General features: G+C 41.0%; 2 protein-coding genes across 2 annotated transcripts in view; one reads left to right on the forward strand and one right to left on the reverse strand.

The window, feature by feature from the left end:
- The window catches only part of LOC127798942 (nuclear pore complex protein NUP1-like), a 43,020-nt gene extending 40,611 nt beyond the window's left edge, over positions 1 to 2,409 (forward strand). The window contains exon 9 of the mRNA XM_052332602.1: positions 444 to 2,409. Within this exon, the coding sequence (XP_052188562.1) occupies positions 444 to 1,908 (1,465 nt within the window). The 3' untranslated portion in view covers positions 1,909 to 2,409. The remainder of the gene's footprint in view (positions 1 to 443) is intronic.
- A 1,175-nt stretch (positions 2,410 to 3,584) lies between these two features.
- On the reverse strand, positions 3,585 to 12,816 carry LOC127794528 (uncharacterized). Its single transcript, XM_052325700.1, has 8 exons — positions 12,529 to 12,816; positions 11,304 to 11,978; positions 9,887 to 11,222; positions 9,503 to 9,760; positions 9,091 to 9,452; positions 8,462 to 8,632; positions 8,237 to 8,300; positions 3,585 to 3,871 (listed from the first exon to the last, which is right to left on the reverse strand). Exons 1-8 carry the CDS (start codon positions 12,814 to 12,816, stop codon positions 3,585 to 3,587), a joined length of 3,441 nt encoding a protein of 1,146 aa, XP_052181660.1.
- Positions 12,817 to 13,308: the final 492 nt, after the last annotated feature.

Here is a 13,308-nt window from a genome sequence, read left to right on the forward strand (position 1 = left end):
TGAATTAGGTGTCAATTTTGATAATTGTTCCTGTGCTGTCTGGGCTTAATGAGGAAGGAACTGAAAGTTTGCAAATCAGAATTACTGATATCTGGTAGAGCACGGAAAAATTCCTCGCTCTTTAAGTGTGTAAATCACATAAGCAATAATTACAGCCAATCCCAAGCCCGGATAAATGAGAGGTTTGCCTTAGGTAGCCAACATCTGGCATAAAACTTGTCAGATCAAACATTGTGATTAGTCAACCCCATCTAGTGGGATTAAGGCTTGATGGAAAGAAGTGGATTGGTTGTTTATTTTATTTTTACTAAATTATTAGATATTTCTGATTTGTTATAAGCTATAAGTAATTTGAAGGAGACGGAAAGAATTGATGTGTCTCCTGTTTTCATTTTAATTGAATTTAATGAGGGTTTTCTGATATTCCTTTCTTGTATATGTAGCTTGTTGGCCAATGTTGCCTCTGTTACAGCTGACACTTCACCAGACATTGTTGAGTCAGACAAAGGGGACAATAAAAAAACTCAATTACCCGGAGATATAGTGGGAAAACCAGAAAATTCAAACTCTGTTTTATCAACATCAATATCATCAAGCAGCACTTTCTCTTTCGGTGCCTCTGACAATAATTCAAGTTTAAGAAATGGCTCAATTGCTCCGGTTTCTTTATTTTCTTCCCCTACTCATATACAAGTTTCCAGTACTTTTGCAAACCATACTGCAAATAACTTTACCGATTCTGTCTCTTCAACTACTGGTGTAATGTCTGATAATGGCATTGCCACAACTGCTTTGATTGGCAGTGTCTCTACCACTGCTGCAGACCCCCCTTCTCCAGCAGCCACTGTTTTCAAGTTTGGGTCCACAATTGCCCCATCAAATTCGGTTTTGACAATATCAACTTCTAGTGCAGAAACTACAGATTTGAAGGCCAAAACTGAGAAGGAAACAATCTCTGCCAACCTAAGCAGCTCGACTTTTGGTGGCACATCATCAGAAATGCCAAGCACAGGAAATAACATTTTTGGATTTAGTGCTTCCGCCAATTCTTCATCCACGAAGGGTTCCCTTCTTGACATCAGTAGTGGATCCTCGGCCGACACACAGTCTTCAACTGTTGGAACTGGGATTTCAACTTTTACAAAGGGCATGCCTATGCAGTTTGGGTTGTCTGTTTCATCCCTAGTTTCTGGGACTTCTGCGACTGCATCTTTCACTTCTAGCAGTTCTCTCTTTGGTGCTCCAGCAAAAGTGTTAGCTTCAAGCCCTAGTTTTGGTCTTAATTCTTCGGCTTCCTCATTTGAGTCAAATTCCGTCTGCTCTAGTGGTGCAGCTTCAAGCTTATTTGGTTCTAGTTGGCAGACCCCAAAGTCTCCGATCTTCAATTCTACACTTGATTCTGTATCTCCATCGACTGGGTTCTCCTTTGGAACATCCTCTGTTTCTGTTGCTGCCACCAACAGTGTTCCTATGGTGTTTGGATCATCTCCTAGTGCCTCATCAGGTTCTATTTTCCCGTTCTCTTCAGCTTCTGCTTCTTCCCAAACGCAGCCTGTGTTTGGTAGCTCCGTGTCTGTCTTTGTTGGTAATGGCGATCAGATGAACATGGAGGATAGCATGGCTGAGGACCCTGTACAGGCATCTACACCTGCAGCCCCAGTATTTGGTCAACAGCCCATCTCAAATCCTTCATCCAGCTTTGTATTCAGTTCAACAGCTCCACGAACAGGAGTTCCCTTCCAATTTGGTGGTCAACAGAATCAGAGCACTATGCAGAATACATCTCCATTCCAGACACCTGGTAGTCTAGAGCTTGGTGGTGGAGGGAGCTTCTCTTTGGGTTCTGGCGGTGGTGACAAGTCTGGTCGAAAAATTGTGAAAGTTAAACACAAACCCCGGAGGAGGTAAAAACATGAAATAATTGGTTCTTTGATGATGGATTACACGGGTTAATTTGAAGGCAGTTTTTTATGGTTAGAGATTACTAGCTCAGTCCTTTGAAGTTTCTGAGTGTTGGCAAATCAAGAACAGCCTGTTCGCATCTTGGATTAAGGCGATCTTGTTCGGCCCTTCACAATTTTCGTTGAATTGGCAAATTTACCTAGTTGCTTTGCTGGCATTAAATGTCACAATTTTGGATGTCTCTCAAGTGAGAACCCATGAACCGTTGTACTATATTTAGTAGTATTTCCTAGGCTTTGTGGATTTTGTGCTATCAATACTGCTTTGTGTACGCTGTAATGTGTAACATAAGCGGGAAATATCTAAAGTGGTGTTCCTTTTGAAGTCCAAAGCTAGTCACCTGTGGCTGTCTTGGACATCGATAGTTTTTTTCGCCAATGTTTTACATGAGTAGAAACATTCTGTTCTGCCTCTAGATTGATGTGCATGTACTTTTTCTCTTTTACCTTCTTGTGCTGTCAATATGTATATATATATATATATCTATTGCATTTTAAACCATTTTTTGTACCTATTTAGTTGACGTTTGTTATTTTTGGGAATATGCATTGCTTCTACTAACACATATTTGAGGATATTTATGATCTTCGAAGTGGCATTTGGTGGAATGCTGGGTTGTATACTGTTCTCACCCCGCTGCTGTTTTATGTTAAGAAGGCATATAGCAAAAAGCCAAAAGGTTGCTTCAACAGCGTTCATGCTGAATGGATGTATGCCATATGAGAAGTAGATTTTAGGCGTATGATGGGAAACTGTTAAAAATGGTGGATTTACAGTTTGATGGAACGATGCATCACACAAGTTGAGGATACTCTTTCACATTCTAAGAGCATTGCAACAGAAACATCCAATGCATGGGGTGAGGAGAAATAGACATTGTTACAGTTCTTCTGATCACTTCTAAGGATCCATTTGGATTGTTATCAGTAATGGCGGGCACGTGTATTGTTATAAACACCCCCTCGGGGAATGGAACCCTTGCCTCAGTGCCTTGACTTCCCGCACCTCCAATAAACGATCGTCTCTCTCTGTAGGAATCAAATTGGCCAGGCGGATAAGCTTGGTGAGCTTGCGCAGCAGCAACCCTACCATGGGCACGAGGATGTGTATTGGCTAGCTGCTGACTCAATTCAGCTTGTTGATGCTGATGCAACCGTGCCTGAGACTCCTTCAAGAGAAACTCTTCTCTGCGTTCGGCTTGTCGGGCTCGCAGTGAAGATAAATTCTCCTGGTACTTGGAATTTATCTCCATTATTTTCTGAAAACAACAATTAAGAGAAAAAAAAAATCAAAAACTCCAGAATGGATTAGAAGACATCCTAGCTAGTCTCATGTTTGGGTCTTTCCTTCTCCCGGAAGAATTTCAGGGCCAAAGACATCACACTCATTATGTGTAATCAAATATTTTTTCACCATTAAAATAGGCTGATTCTTTTCAAATGGGGATTGTAGCGTCACTAATGGCCAATTCATTCACCCCAGTGGATTATAACCACTTCAAGAAAAAAAAGCAGGAAATATAACACTGTGATCTAGAAAATTGAAAACATTTCTTCCAAAAACCAAATCTAAATCTAGGAAAATCTCTATAAGAAAACTACAGAAAAAAAAAAAAAAAAAACTCAGCATAAAATGGTAATCGTTTCACTATATAGACTAATCTCTCTGTGCCTAGCATTTTCTTGCTCCTCTGCATCACAAAGTTCCTTTGATAATTTCATAATTTCATCAAGGAACCTTCGCTCAAGACCTTCATGAGTCAGTGTTGAAGGTTTGTCCTCGTAACCAATTTCCATGTCCTGCTCATGGGTCTGAAGCCCAGATTCCCAGTTTGTTAGTTTCTCTAACTCCACTTTTGGATCACGCCTCTGTCCCTCATAAAGATGTTCTGCTGCATTGCCCCCTTGACCTGCTTCATGACAAGAATACAATAGAATATATCATTAGCCTATATATTGTAATGAAATAACTAGTGCATTTCCCCGTTCACTTCTACTTGCAAAAAGAACCATTGTTAACACGTGCCCTCTGAAACCAGTTTACATGAGCTCTCCCTGGGTAAACAATACTCCAAATAAAGATTTCCAGACAAAAATGCCATTATAATAAACAGTCTCCATAATGGAAGTTGATGCAAAACCATCAGGATTCAAGAGAAAGATAGCTCTCATACCACTTGATGAAAAATTCACAATTCATTGTCTCAATATCAGTTCAATAATCAAAGTCTAATTTCTTTCTTTTTGTAATTGTGCTAGTTCAAAGATCAAAGTCTAATTTCAGTTACATCCTAAACAACTATATATAGGCAACTAATAGATAGAATCCTACTCTAATTAAGACTTCAATAGACATAGTCCCAATCTAATTAGGATTTCAATTGAACTTAATAACTAAATGATTAACAAAGAATTAGGAAATAAAAGAAATAATACTAACTTCTGTTTCTATGTCTAAAATAATATTTCCCTAAATATTTACTTACTTCTCTGTTCTCTTATTAACCTTTTCCCAAAAACTCTCACCCAAGTTTCATAGCAGAGCACATTAGCTGACTCTCAAATATTGATGGTAAGATTTATATGTTTTGTATCCCCTCTCAAATATTGATGGTAAGATTTATATGTTTTGGATCCCCGCCCCTCCCCCTCGTCTACCTCACACAATTTCAATTGCATTTGCAATGGATAGCACCATTAGGCATAAACCTCTTCCCGCAAACACGCTAATTTCAGGTAAAGGTAGATTAATTATCAAATTTTCCCTATTAAAAGTCATGGGGTTAATTATCAAATTTTTAGGTGAAGGTAGATTAATTATCAAATTTTCCTTTTTAATTATCAACTTAGATTCTAGCAAGGTCTTTGTCATGATCCAGATGTGGGCATATTATATCAGGTGCAAGAGTAAGTACAAACGCCACAAAAATTGTTACAATGGTCGAATGGCCCTAGACCAATTACGATTAGGGCTTTAAGGGGATTTCTGGGATTGACAAGTTATTAAAGGAGGTTCATTAAAAATTATGGGGTTATCAATAAACCTTTAACTAAGTTGCTTAAGAAGGATGGATTTCAGTGGAATCCTCAAGTAGAGGTAACATTTATACACTTGAAAAAGGTTATAACACAAGCTTCGGTGTTGGCTTTGCCTGATTTTACCAAACCTTTTGTGTTGGAGACAAATGCTAGTGACAAAGGAGTAGGGGCAATTCTGATGCAAAAACACAAACCAATAGCCTTTATTAGGCCTAGGGTTTAGAAAGAAAATTGAGAAGAATTTGAGAGAGAGAGAGAGAGAGAGAGAGCAGAATTGGAAGGAGAGATTGACCAGAAACAGAGAGAATAAAGGAGAAACAGGGGAAATCAGGTGATAGAAATGCAAGGAAAGAAATGTGAATTCAATATTTCATTTCATCCTCATTCTCTACATACTATAGCCTATTTATAGGTTGTCTAACTGATGAGTGCATAATTCCATATATTTATTTCCCTTACATATGGTCTTTTGGGTGAGTTTTATGCCTTATTGTGTTGATTTATACTTATTTTTTAGAATAAATTGGGTTTTTACTTACAAAATTTCAGCTTTTTAATAATTTGACTTTTTGGGCTTCTTGCAGATCTTTGAACATGTTAGAGTTCAAGAACATGAATAAGGTCTTTAGAGATTTTGTAGAGGACTTCTTGGGATTTCCATAATGGTATGACTTTTCCAAATCCGAGTTTGTTTGGGCCTCCAAACATTGTTTCAAGTTAGGGCCGAAAAGCTGGGCCAAATCCTAATTGGATTAGAATTCTACACAAATATGGAATTTTTAAAAGGCCATAACTTGAGCTTCTGATGTCCAAATCGAGTGATTCAAAAGCCTAAATTCATCTAAACAATCTGAAATACAATTCTTAAGAAGGGGACGAAGCCCAAAACGCTTGTTATCAGACCCAAAACGGGCTCACAAGTTACGGGAGTCTAGGAGCCCTAATTCCTTGGCTGATTTGGATTCTTTGTTGGGGGATATTTAAAGTCTTGATCCAAGCTCGAGAGGGGGGACGCCCAGGAAGAAAAAGAGGCAGAGAAGCACATCCAAGAGGGGGAAGAAGCATCATTTTTATATTTTCTCTTCTTTTTGTGTTCTTTCTCTCATTATGTGTGGCTAAACTTTGGTTTTTTGGTAGAAGGATATTTTGAAACCATGGTGAAGAACATTGTGAGATCTTTTTGAGTTTATTTGCAATTTGATTTTTTCTTGAATATTCATGTATCTTTTGATTTTAATGTTTATGATTGTGTGTTTTGATTACATAGACGGCCGCTATTCAATTCTTGATGCATGATCTATTGCTAGCTTGAATATCAAATCCATAATTGTTTGGTCTTTCTTGCATAAGCAGCAACTAGGGTTGATGATTATGGATAAGTTTTCGTTCAATTCCTAGGGAGTACATGTGTTGAATTAAATAAACTGAGCTTGTGTGTTTATTGTTCAGATTTGGTTTTGTTTCCACAAAGTTTAATGTTGCCATTGAATTAAATTCTAGAGAGCTTGTTCTAGGGTTGTTTGAAGGTAAGGGTTAATTGAAGAGCTTGTTTTAAGCCATTGATGTGTGATTTATGCACAATTAATTCAAGCAAGTGTACCCTAGTCAAATATGCATATAGTGATGAAAAGAGTGTCGAACCCATGAGGACTAGATCACACTACCAAAATAATTTTAATTTAGCCTAAGTTGAACTAATTACTTAATCAGATGAATAAAGAGAAAAATAAATGAAAATACAAAATTATTTATGAGAAAAATTAATTAATAAATGCACTAGGTTTTAGATTTCATTTAATCTGGGTTATGTAATTATCTATTCATTCTTTAAAATAAAAAATACCCTTACAGTATTTTATAATTATTTGCATGTGATGGTGGATTTTCCTTAATTAATTAATAAGTTTTCTCAAGTCATATTAATCCTTTATTAATTCAATTTCACTGTTAGATTTCTGAGCAACTATCAACGAAATAAATAAACATTAAGTTCTTTGGAAACCTCTAATCTCGGAAGGGGATTTAACTCACTAAGCTTCCTCAATTCCCACACATGAGCTAATCATCTTTCGATCTCATAGTCAAACATGTGATTTATATTGACTATGGATCTAATTTATAACAATTCTTTAGTCAGTCATGCATAAATCATTAAATCATTAAAATGTGGCCAATTTTTTAAAGCATTAAGTACAACAATATAAAATCTCCATACAAATAATAATCGGGCTTTGAATCAAACTAAATAAAGAATCACATAATCCAAAAATTAAAATCCATCCAAACCCTAGCTAAAATAATTTAGTTATATATTATTAAAATAAAAATAAAAACTCTTTTGCTGACTGATTTTGGCGAATTCCGGCGAAGGCTCGCAACTCCGACGAGGCTCGTTCTTCGCCGCTTTCTTCCGGCCTTCTTGCCGAACTCCATTCTCTCTCTCTAGAGCAAGCTCCTTCTCTTAGAGTGATTCACTCCTCAAACTTGGTTGGAATGATTTGAGAAGAACCCATGGTGCCTTTTTATAAATTTCTCCAACCAATCACATTATGCCACTTGTCAAAATCTTAGCCATGGACTCCAAAGACTCAAAGCCATAATTGAGTGGCTTTTGAAATCCAAAACTAGAATGAATTGATCTTTTAAAATCCAAACTAAAACCCCAAAGTTCTTTGATAATCTTGTAGAGGGGGAAGAGAGGGTCGTGTAGGTTCAAACGGGGGTCGAATCGGAGTTAAAATGAGGAAGTTATGGCCGAAATACCAACCCGAGGCGAAGCAGTTCGAGACTGCTGTGCAGCGCGTGAGATACACGCGCCGGATAATAGCTGCGCGTGAGGGCGCGTGGCTAGCCTTCTTGGGGCGCGTGAGGGGTCCTTTTTCCATGAAATTTTCCAATTATGCCCCTAATTTAATACCCTTCAATCCTGTATAAAAATATTTGGGTTTAGGTTTACCGAAATGTGTATTTTCTACAGAAATCTAGGCCGTTTATTGTGAAATTATACCGTCGAAGAGATAAACCAACAAAGTGAGACTCCTATACTCCAAATCCTATTTTTTATTTTCTTATGAGTGACTTCTATTGCATGAGACGTGTTTCGTGAAGTTCTTACACATAAACGCTTGTTATTCTCTTACGTGAAATCAACTATGTTTAGGGTTTAGGGTTTTTTTTTTTTTTTTTCCTGTAAATAAGAGATGTATAACACAAAAAAAGGCCAAAAGGCTACAAACCAAGGTCAGGGCATACCCTGGACCACCAAAGAACCAGAGGCAACAACACATCAACAATTACCCTCTGGGCCAGAAAAAGGAAAAAGAGAAGAAAGTAAAAAGATGAAGAAAACATAACGTATGTACAATATAGATAAACTGGCCAGAAGAAATACGCAACCATCTCGAAATGGCAAAGCAACAAAAACGATCTCTGATAATGCAACGACTGGTGAGTAAACAAACCCAGATGAGCAGGGCATGGAAGAAGCAAAAGCACACGAGGGTTGGCACCATAGATGAGGCGCCAAAGACGCAGCGATCTGCCTCCAAAGCAAAGCAACTCAAGGGGGAAGAGAGGTCTAGTCTCTTGGAAGCCTCCAAACGTGACGAAGGGCATGACTCTGAAGAGATGACCTGAAGCGAATAGTCGTCATCCGGGCCCATACAGCATACTAAATCAAATGAGCCAGCTGAGAAGCTGATCTCTCTTGATCACGAAAACACCTATTGTTGCGCTCCCTCTAGATGAAATAAACCATAGTATGAAGCACTAATCTGTTGACCACCTGCCAAGGACTGTTGCCGCTCCATTTAGCCGCGGCCCAAAGAACTCCAATGTCCCACCTGCGCCAAGGCCAGCTGAATTTCTTCGATCTATGAAAAAAGGACAGCACCTCTTGCAAGTAGCTACACTGGAAGAAAAGATGGCTATGTCTTTCAGAAATTGCCTTGCAAAGAAAGCATTTATTTGGGAAAGACAAAAATAGGTTAATACGATCAAGAGTAAATAAACATTCTCGAATTGCAAGCCAAAAGATAAACGAGTGGGAAGGGATACTAACAGACGACCAAACTAAACGATACCAAGGAACCTGAGAGCGTTGAGTTTGAATCGCCCGGAAGGCAGTCCTAACTGAGAAGAGCCCATTTGTGGCTGGAAGCCAATAAGGCTCATCATGACGGCCAGGGTTAGGCAGCCTAGGAAGGTGGCTCCCACAGAAATCAGGGGATATAGAACTAAGGGTCTCCATCCGAGACCAGGCACCATCCTCAATAAAATTCGAAACCTTAGCTAAGATAGGGATGCCTAATTGATGAGGTAACTGGTGAGGGAAGCGATCAATAAGCACACCCAACGGGTGCCACTGATCATACCAAAAGAACGTGCTACAACCATCCCCTATCCTTTGCCCAAAAAAGGCTTCAGGATTCCCCGTAATAAGAGTAGCTTCCTCTAGTACCACGGACAGGCATACGGGGTCTTAAGAAGCCAAAAACAAGTACCTTTAACCCGATAAGAGTGCACCCACTGCACCCATAAGGATTCTCTATCCTCAATCAGCAGGCGCCACATAAGCTTGGCTACCAAGGATTGATTCCACACATAGAGAGGCTTGAGGCCAAGGCCACCTTGCCTCTTTCGGCAGCAAATGTCACGCCAAGCAACTTTTGCTTTATGGGGGTCCGTCTCATTACCACTCCAGAGGAAGTTACAAATAAGTTGCTCAATTTCACTAATCACCTTCTTCGGGAGGATAAAAACTGAGGCCCAGTACACATAGATGGTGGAAAAGACTGACTGCGCTAACTGCAAACGGTCCCCAAAAAAGAGAGCCCTGCTGCGCTAAGCACAAATTTTGTTCCTCACTCTATCAATAACGGGCTGACAGTCTCCATAGGAGAGCTTAGAGGAAAGTAGAGGAACCCCCAAATATCGTATAGGCAGCCTCCCTCTACGAAACCCATAGGCATTATAAATAGCTTCCTGAAGGGATGGGTCCTTGCAAGAGACAAAACAATCACTCTTGGAAGGATTGGCAACTAGGCCCGACAAAGAGGAAAAACGCTCCAAGCATGACTTCAAGATGCTGACTGAGGATGGGTCACCGTGAGAGAACATGAGCAAATCGTCTGCAAACATGAGCATCACCAGACTAGTCTGCTCACATTTCCAGTGGTATTGAAAATCTGAAGCCCTCGAGTAGTGGATAATACCTTGCAGGACTTGCATAACTAGAACAAAGAGGTAAGGGGATAGGGGATCCCCTTGCCTCAGCCCTCTTCCCCCAGGGAAGAAACCATTTAACTGACCATTGATCTTAACCGAATAGCGGGGGGTCGTGATGCACTCTCGAATCCAGCCACAGAATTGAGAAGGGAAGTTCATCACCTGAAGGGTCATCAGGAGGAAATCCCACTCAACAGTATCATAAGCCTTAGCTAGATTGACTTTCATAGCACAACGGGGGGGCCCTTGGTGAAGATGGTATTGAAAAACCAACTCTTGGGCGAGCAGAACATTATCCCCAATCGAACGCCCAGGCACAAAGGCCGCTTGAGATACATCCACCAAACTAGAGAGCACAGTCTTAATCCTGTTAGCAAGGATTTTGGTAATGACTTTATATAAGACATTACAACAAGAAATGGGCCTAAATTGGGATGGCGTCTCAGGGTGAGGCACCTTGGGAATGAGACTAATAATGGTTGCGTTGACCTGGCTCAAGAGGCGACCTGAGGCAAAAAAGCTTTGAATAGCCTTCACCACATTCGCACCCACAATCTCCCAAGACTTCTTGAAAAACTTGGCTGTGAAACCATCCGGCCCTGGGGCTTTATCATCGCCCATACTGAAGAGGGCAGCCTTAACCTCCTCATCTGAAACTTTAGCAATAAGCCTAGCCCCTTGGTTTTGCTCCAAATGTTTGTCAATGAAGGGGGCCACATCAGAAGGGTTAAGGGGAGAGCTCCGAGACCTTTGCCCATAGAGATTATGGAAGTAGGACACCAAAACGTTCGCAACCTCATCTTTGGAATCTGTGAGGGTGCCATCATCTCTCAGGAGGTTCATAATACGATGATTATTACGCCTAGCAAGCATGGATTGGAAGAAGAAACGGGAGCATCTATCTCCCTCAACTGACCACCTAATCCGAGCACGAAGGTGAAAGTGGTCTGACTCTTGCGCAAGGGCCACTAAAAGGTCTCTATTCAACTCAAGCTCCTATGGGTGAAGGGTAGGGTCATGGGGATTATCCTGCAACCGTTGTTGGATACTAAGGAGATGATTCCTAAGGGACGAGACCAGGTCAGAAACATGGCCCCTAGACCAATTAAGAGTCTTCATAGCATTCTTGATTGCTTTGAGCTTTTGAACAACCTGAAACATGGGAACTCCAGGGATTAGCCTAATCCAACTAGCTTCCACTTTATCCAAGAAGAGAGGGTGATCAACAAGATGGTTAAGGAATCTAAAAGGGCTGTCCTTATGCTGAAGATCTCCTAACAAAGCCACCACAACAGGGCTGTGGTCAGAGATCCCTAGTTGAAGAAAGAGAGTATTGCTATCCGGGTAATGGGCAAGCCAATCAAGCTTCCTAAGAATACACTCTTCGCCAAACCTCTTATTGGTCCACGTCAACTTAGGGCCACTATAAGCCAAATCATGAAGCGAGGCAGAAGAAAGAAAATCGTTAAACCTACGCATACCTAGGGAGAAAGAGGTGTTGCTACCCCTCATCTCAGAACAATTACGGCATACATTGAAATCCCCCCAAAGTAGCCAAGGGTTTGCAGAAGTTGATACCCCAATAGCAGTGAGGGAATCCCATAATCTAGCTTGGTCCACCTCCTCATTCCTAGCATAAATACAAGACAGGACGAAAGGGATTGGGATCTCAGAATTCGTCACTTTGACATGGATAGCCTGGTCCGACTTGAATAAGGTCTGCACACTAAGGGCATTTGGGTCATAGCCTATCTAGATACGACCCCCATCACAAGAATTGTAATTGAACTCCCAATTCCAAAAGGGCATAACATTGTGAGAGACATCAGCGGCATGCCTCTCCTGGACTCTAGTCTCTAAAAGAGTGACGAGCGTCAACTTTTGAGAAGAAATAAAAGACCACACCTCAAATTGCTTAGGGGCTTGATTCAGACCCCTCACATTCCATGCAACAATCTGCATCATTGACACTCTTGGGGAGTCGAGTCCATGCTCACGGACCCTAACGAATGCTCTCCATGTTCACGCATCTTCTTCCTATCCCTCTTAGCCTAAGCTCTGGTCTTGGATTGCTGTCCATCAGAACTAATGCTCCCAGCTTGCTAGGGCTCTAAGATCTGTTCCTCGCTACCCTCTCGCTCACTCGAATTTCCTCGAGTATTTTCTTCTGCTACCTCTCTATCTGACTCCATAGGGGAGGGAACATCCTTATCTTCTTCAGCAAGAGCACAAAATTGGTTTTTAATTTGAGCGTCGACATCCTTAGGGTCATAAGGGACTGTAACGGTATGGAACTCAAGACAAGGTCGTCTTCTTCATTAAACAAGGCTTGCGCAGCCGCCATCATCTCATAGTTATCTTCACCATCCTCCATTACCATACGATCCTCCTCACTGTAAGCTGCATTGTCATTCCAGACCTGAGTGCTTCCATCTTGTTGTTCCGACGGCTTGCTGGCTGCCTCATAGCTATTAAACTCTTGGACCAAGCTTGCTACCGATCTGGCCGCTTCCTTTCCTCGCGTTCCAGCCATTGTTAGTGCGTCATTACTTGCTTCAATCTCGTTCATAACAGCCGAATGCCGCGCCATTAACCTGTTAACATGCTTTGTAATGCTCCCATTACTTCGGCCTAGAGAGAAAAACAAAAGAGAAGAATGGGTTAAGGATTTATGGTTTACGGTTTTGGGGTTTCGGATTTATGGTTTACGGTTTTGGGGTTTAGGTTTTAGGGTTTAGGGTTTGGGGTTTAGGTTTTGGGGTTTGGGGTTTGGGGTTTGGGGGTAGGGGGTTGGGGTTTGGGGTTTCGAGTTTCTGGTTTCGGGTTTCGGGTTTAGGGGTTAGGGGTTAGGCGTTAGGGGTTAGGGTTTCGGGGTTAGGGGTAAAGGGTTAGGGTTTAAGGTTTAGGGTGTATGGTGTAGGGTGTAGGGTTTAGGGTTTAGGGTGTAGGGTGTAGGGTTTAGGGGTTAGGGTTTAGGGTTTAGGGGTTAGGGTTTAGGGTTAAAGGGTTTAGGGTGTAGGGTGTAGGGTTTAGGGGTTAGGGTTCAGGGTTCAGGGTTCAGGGTTCAGGGTTCAGGGGTCAG

Source organism: Diospyros lotus, chromosome 1 (assembly GCF_014633365.1).
Source record: "Diospyros lotus cultivar Yz01 chromosome 1, ASM1463336v1, whole genome shotgun sequence".
Taxonomy (NCBI): Eukaryota; Viridiplantae; Streptophyta; class Magnoliopsida; order Ericales; family Ebenaceae; genus Diospyros; species Diospyros lotus.

Coding starts and splice junctions, on each gene's coding strand:
- LOC127794528 (XM_052325700.1), bottom strand. CDS start 12,816: ATGGCGCGGCATTCGGCTGTTATGAACGAGATTGAAGCAAGTAATGAC. Junction 8,301..8,461: donor TCCATGCCCTGCTCATCTGG/GTTTGTTTACTC, acceptor TTTCTGGCCCAG/AGGGTAATTGTTGATGTGTT. Junction 3,872..8,236: donor CAGGGTATGCCCTGACCTTG/GTTTGTAGCCTT, acceptor GTCATGAAGCAG/GTCAAGGGGGCAATGCAGCA.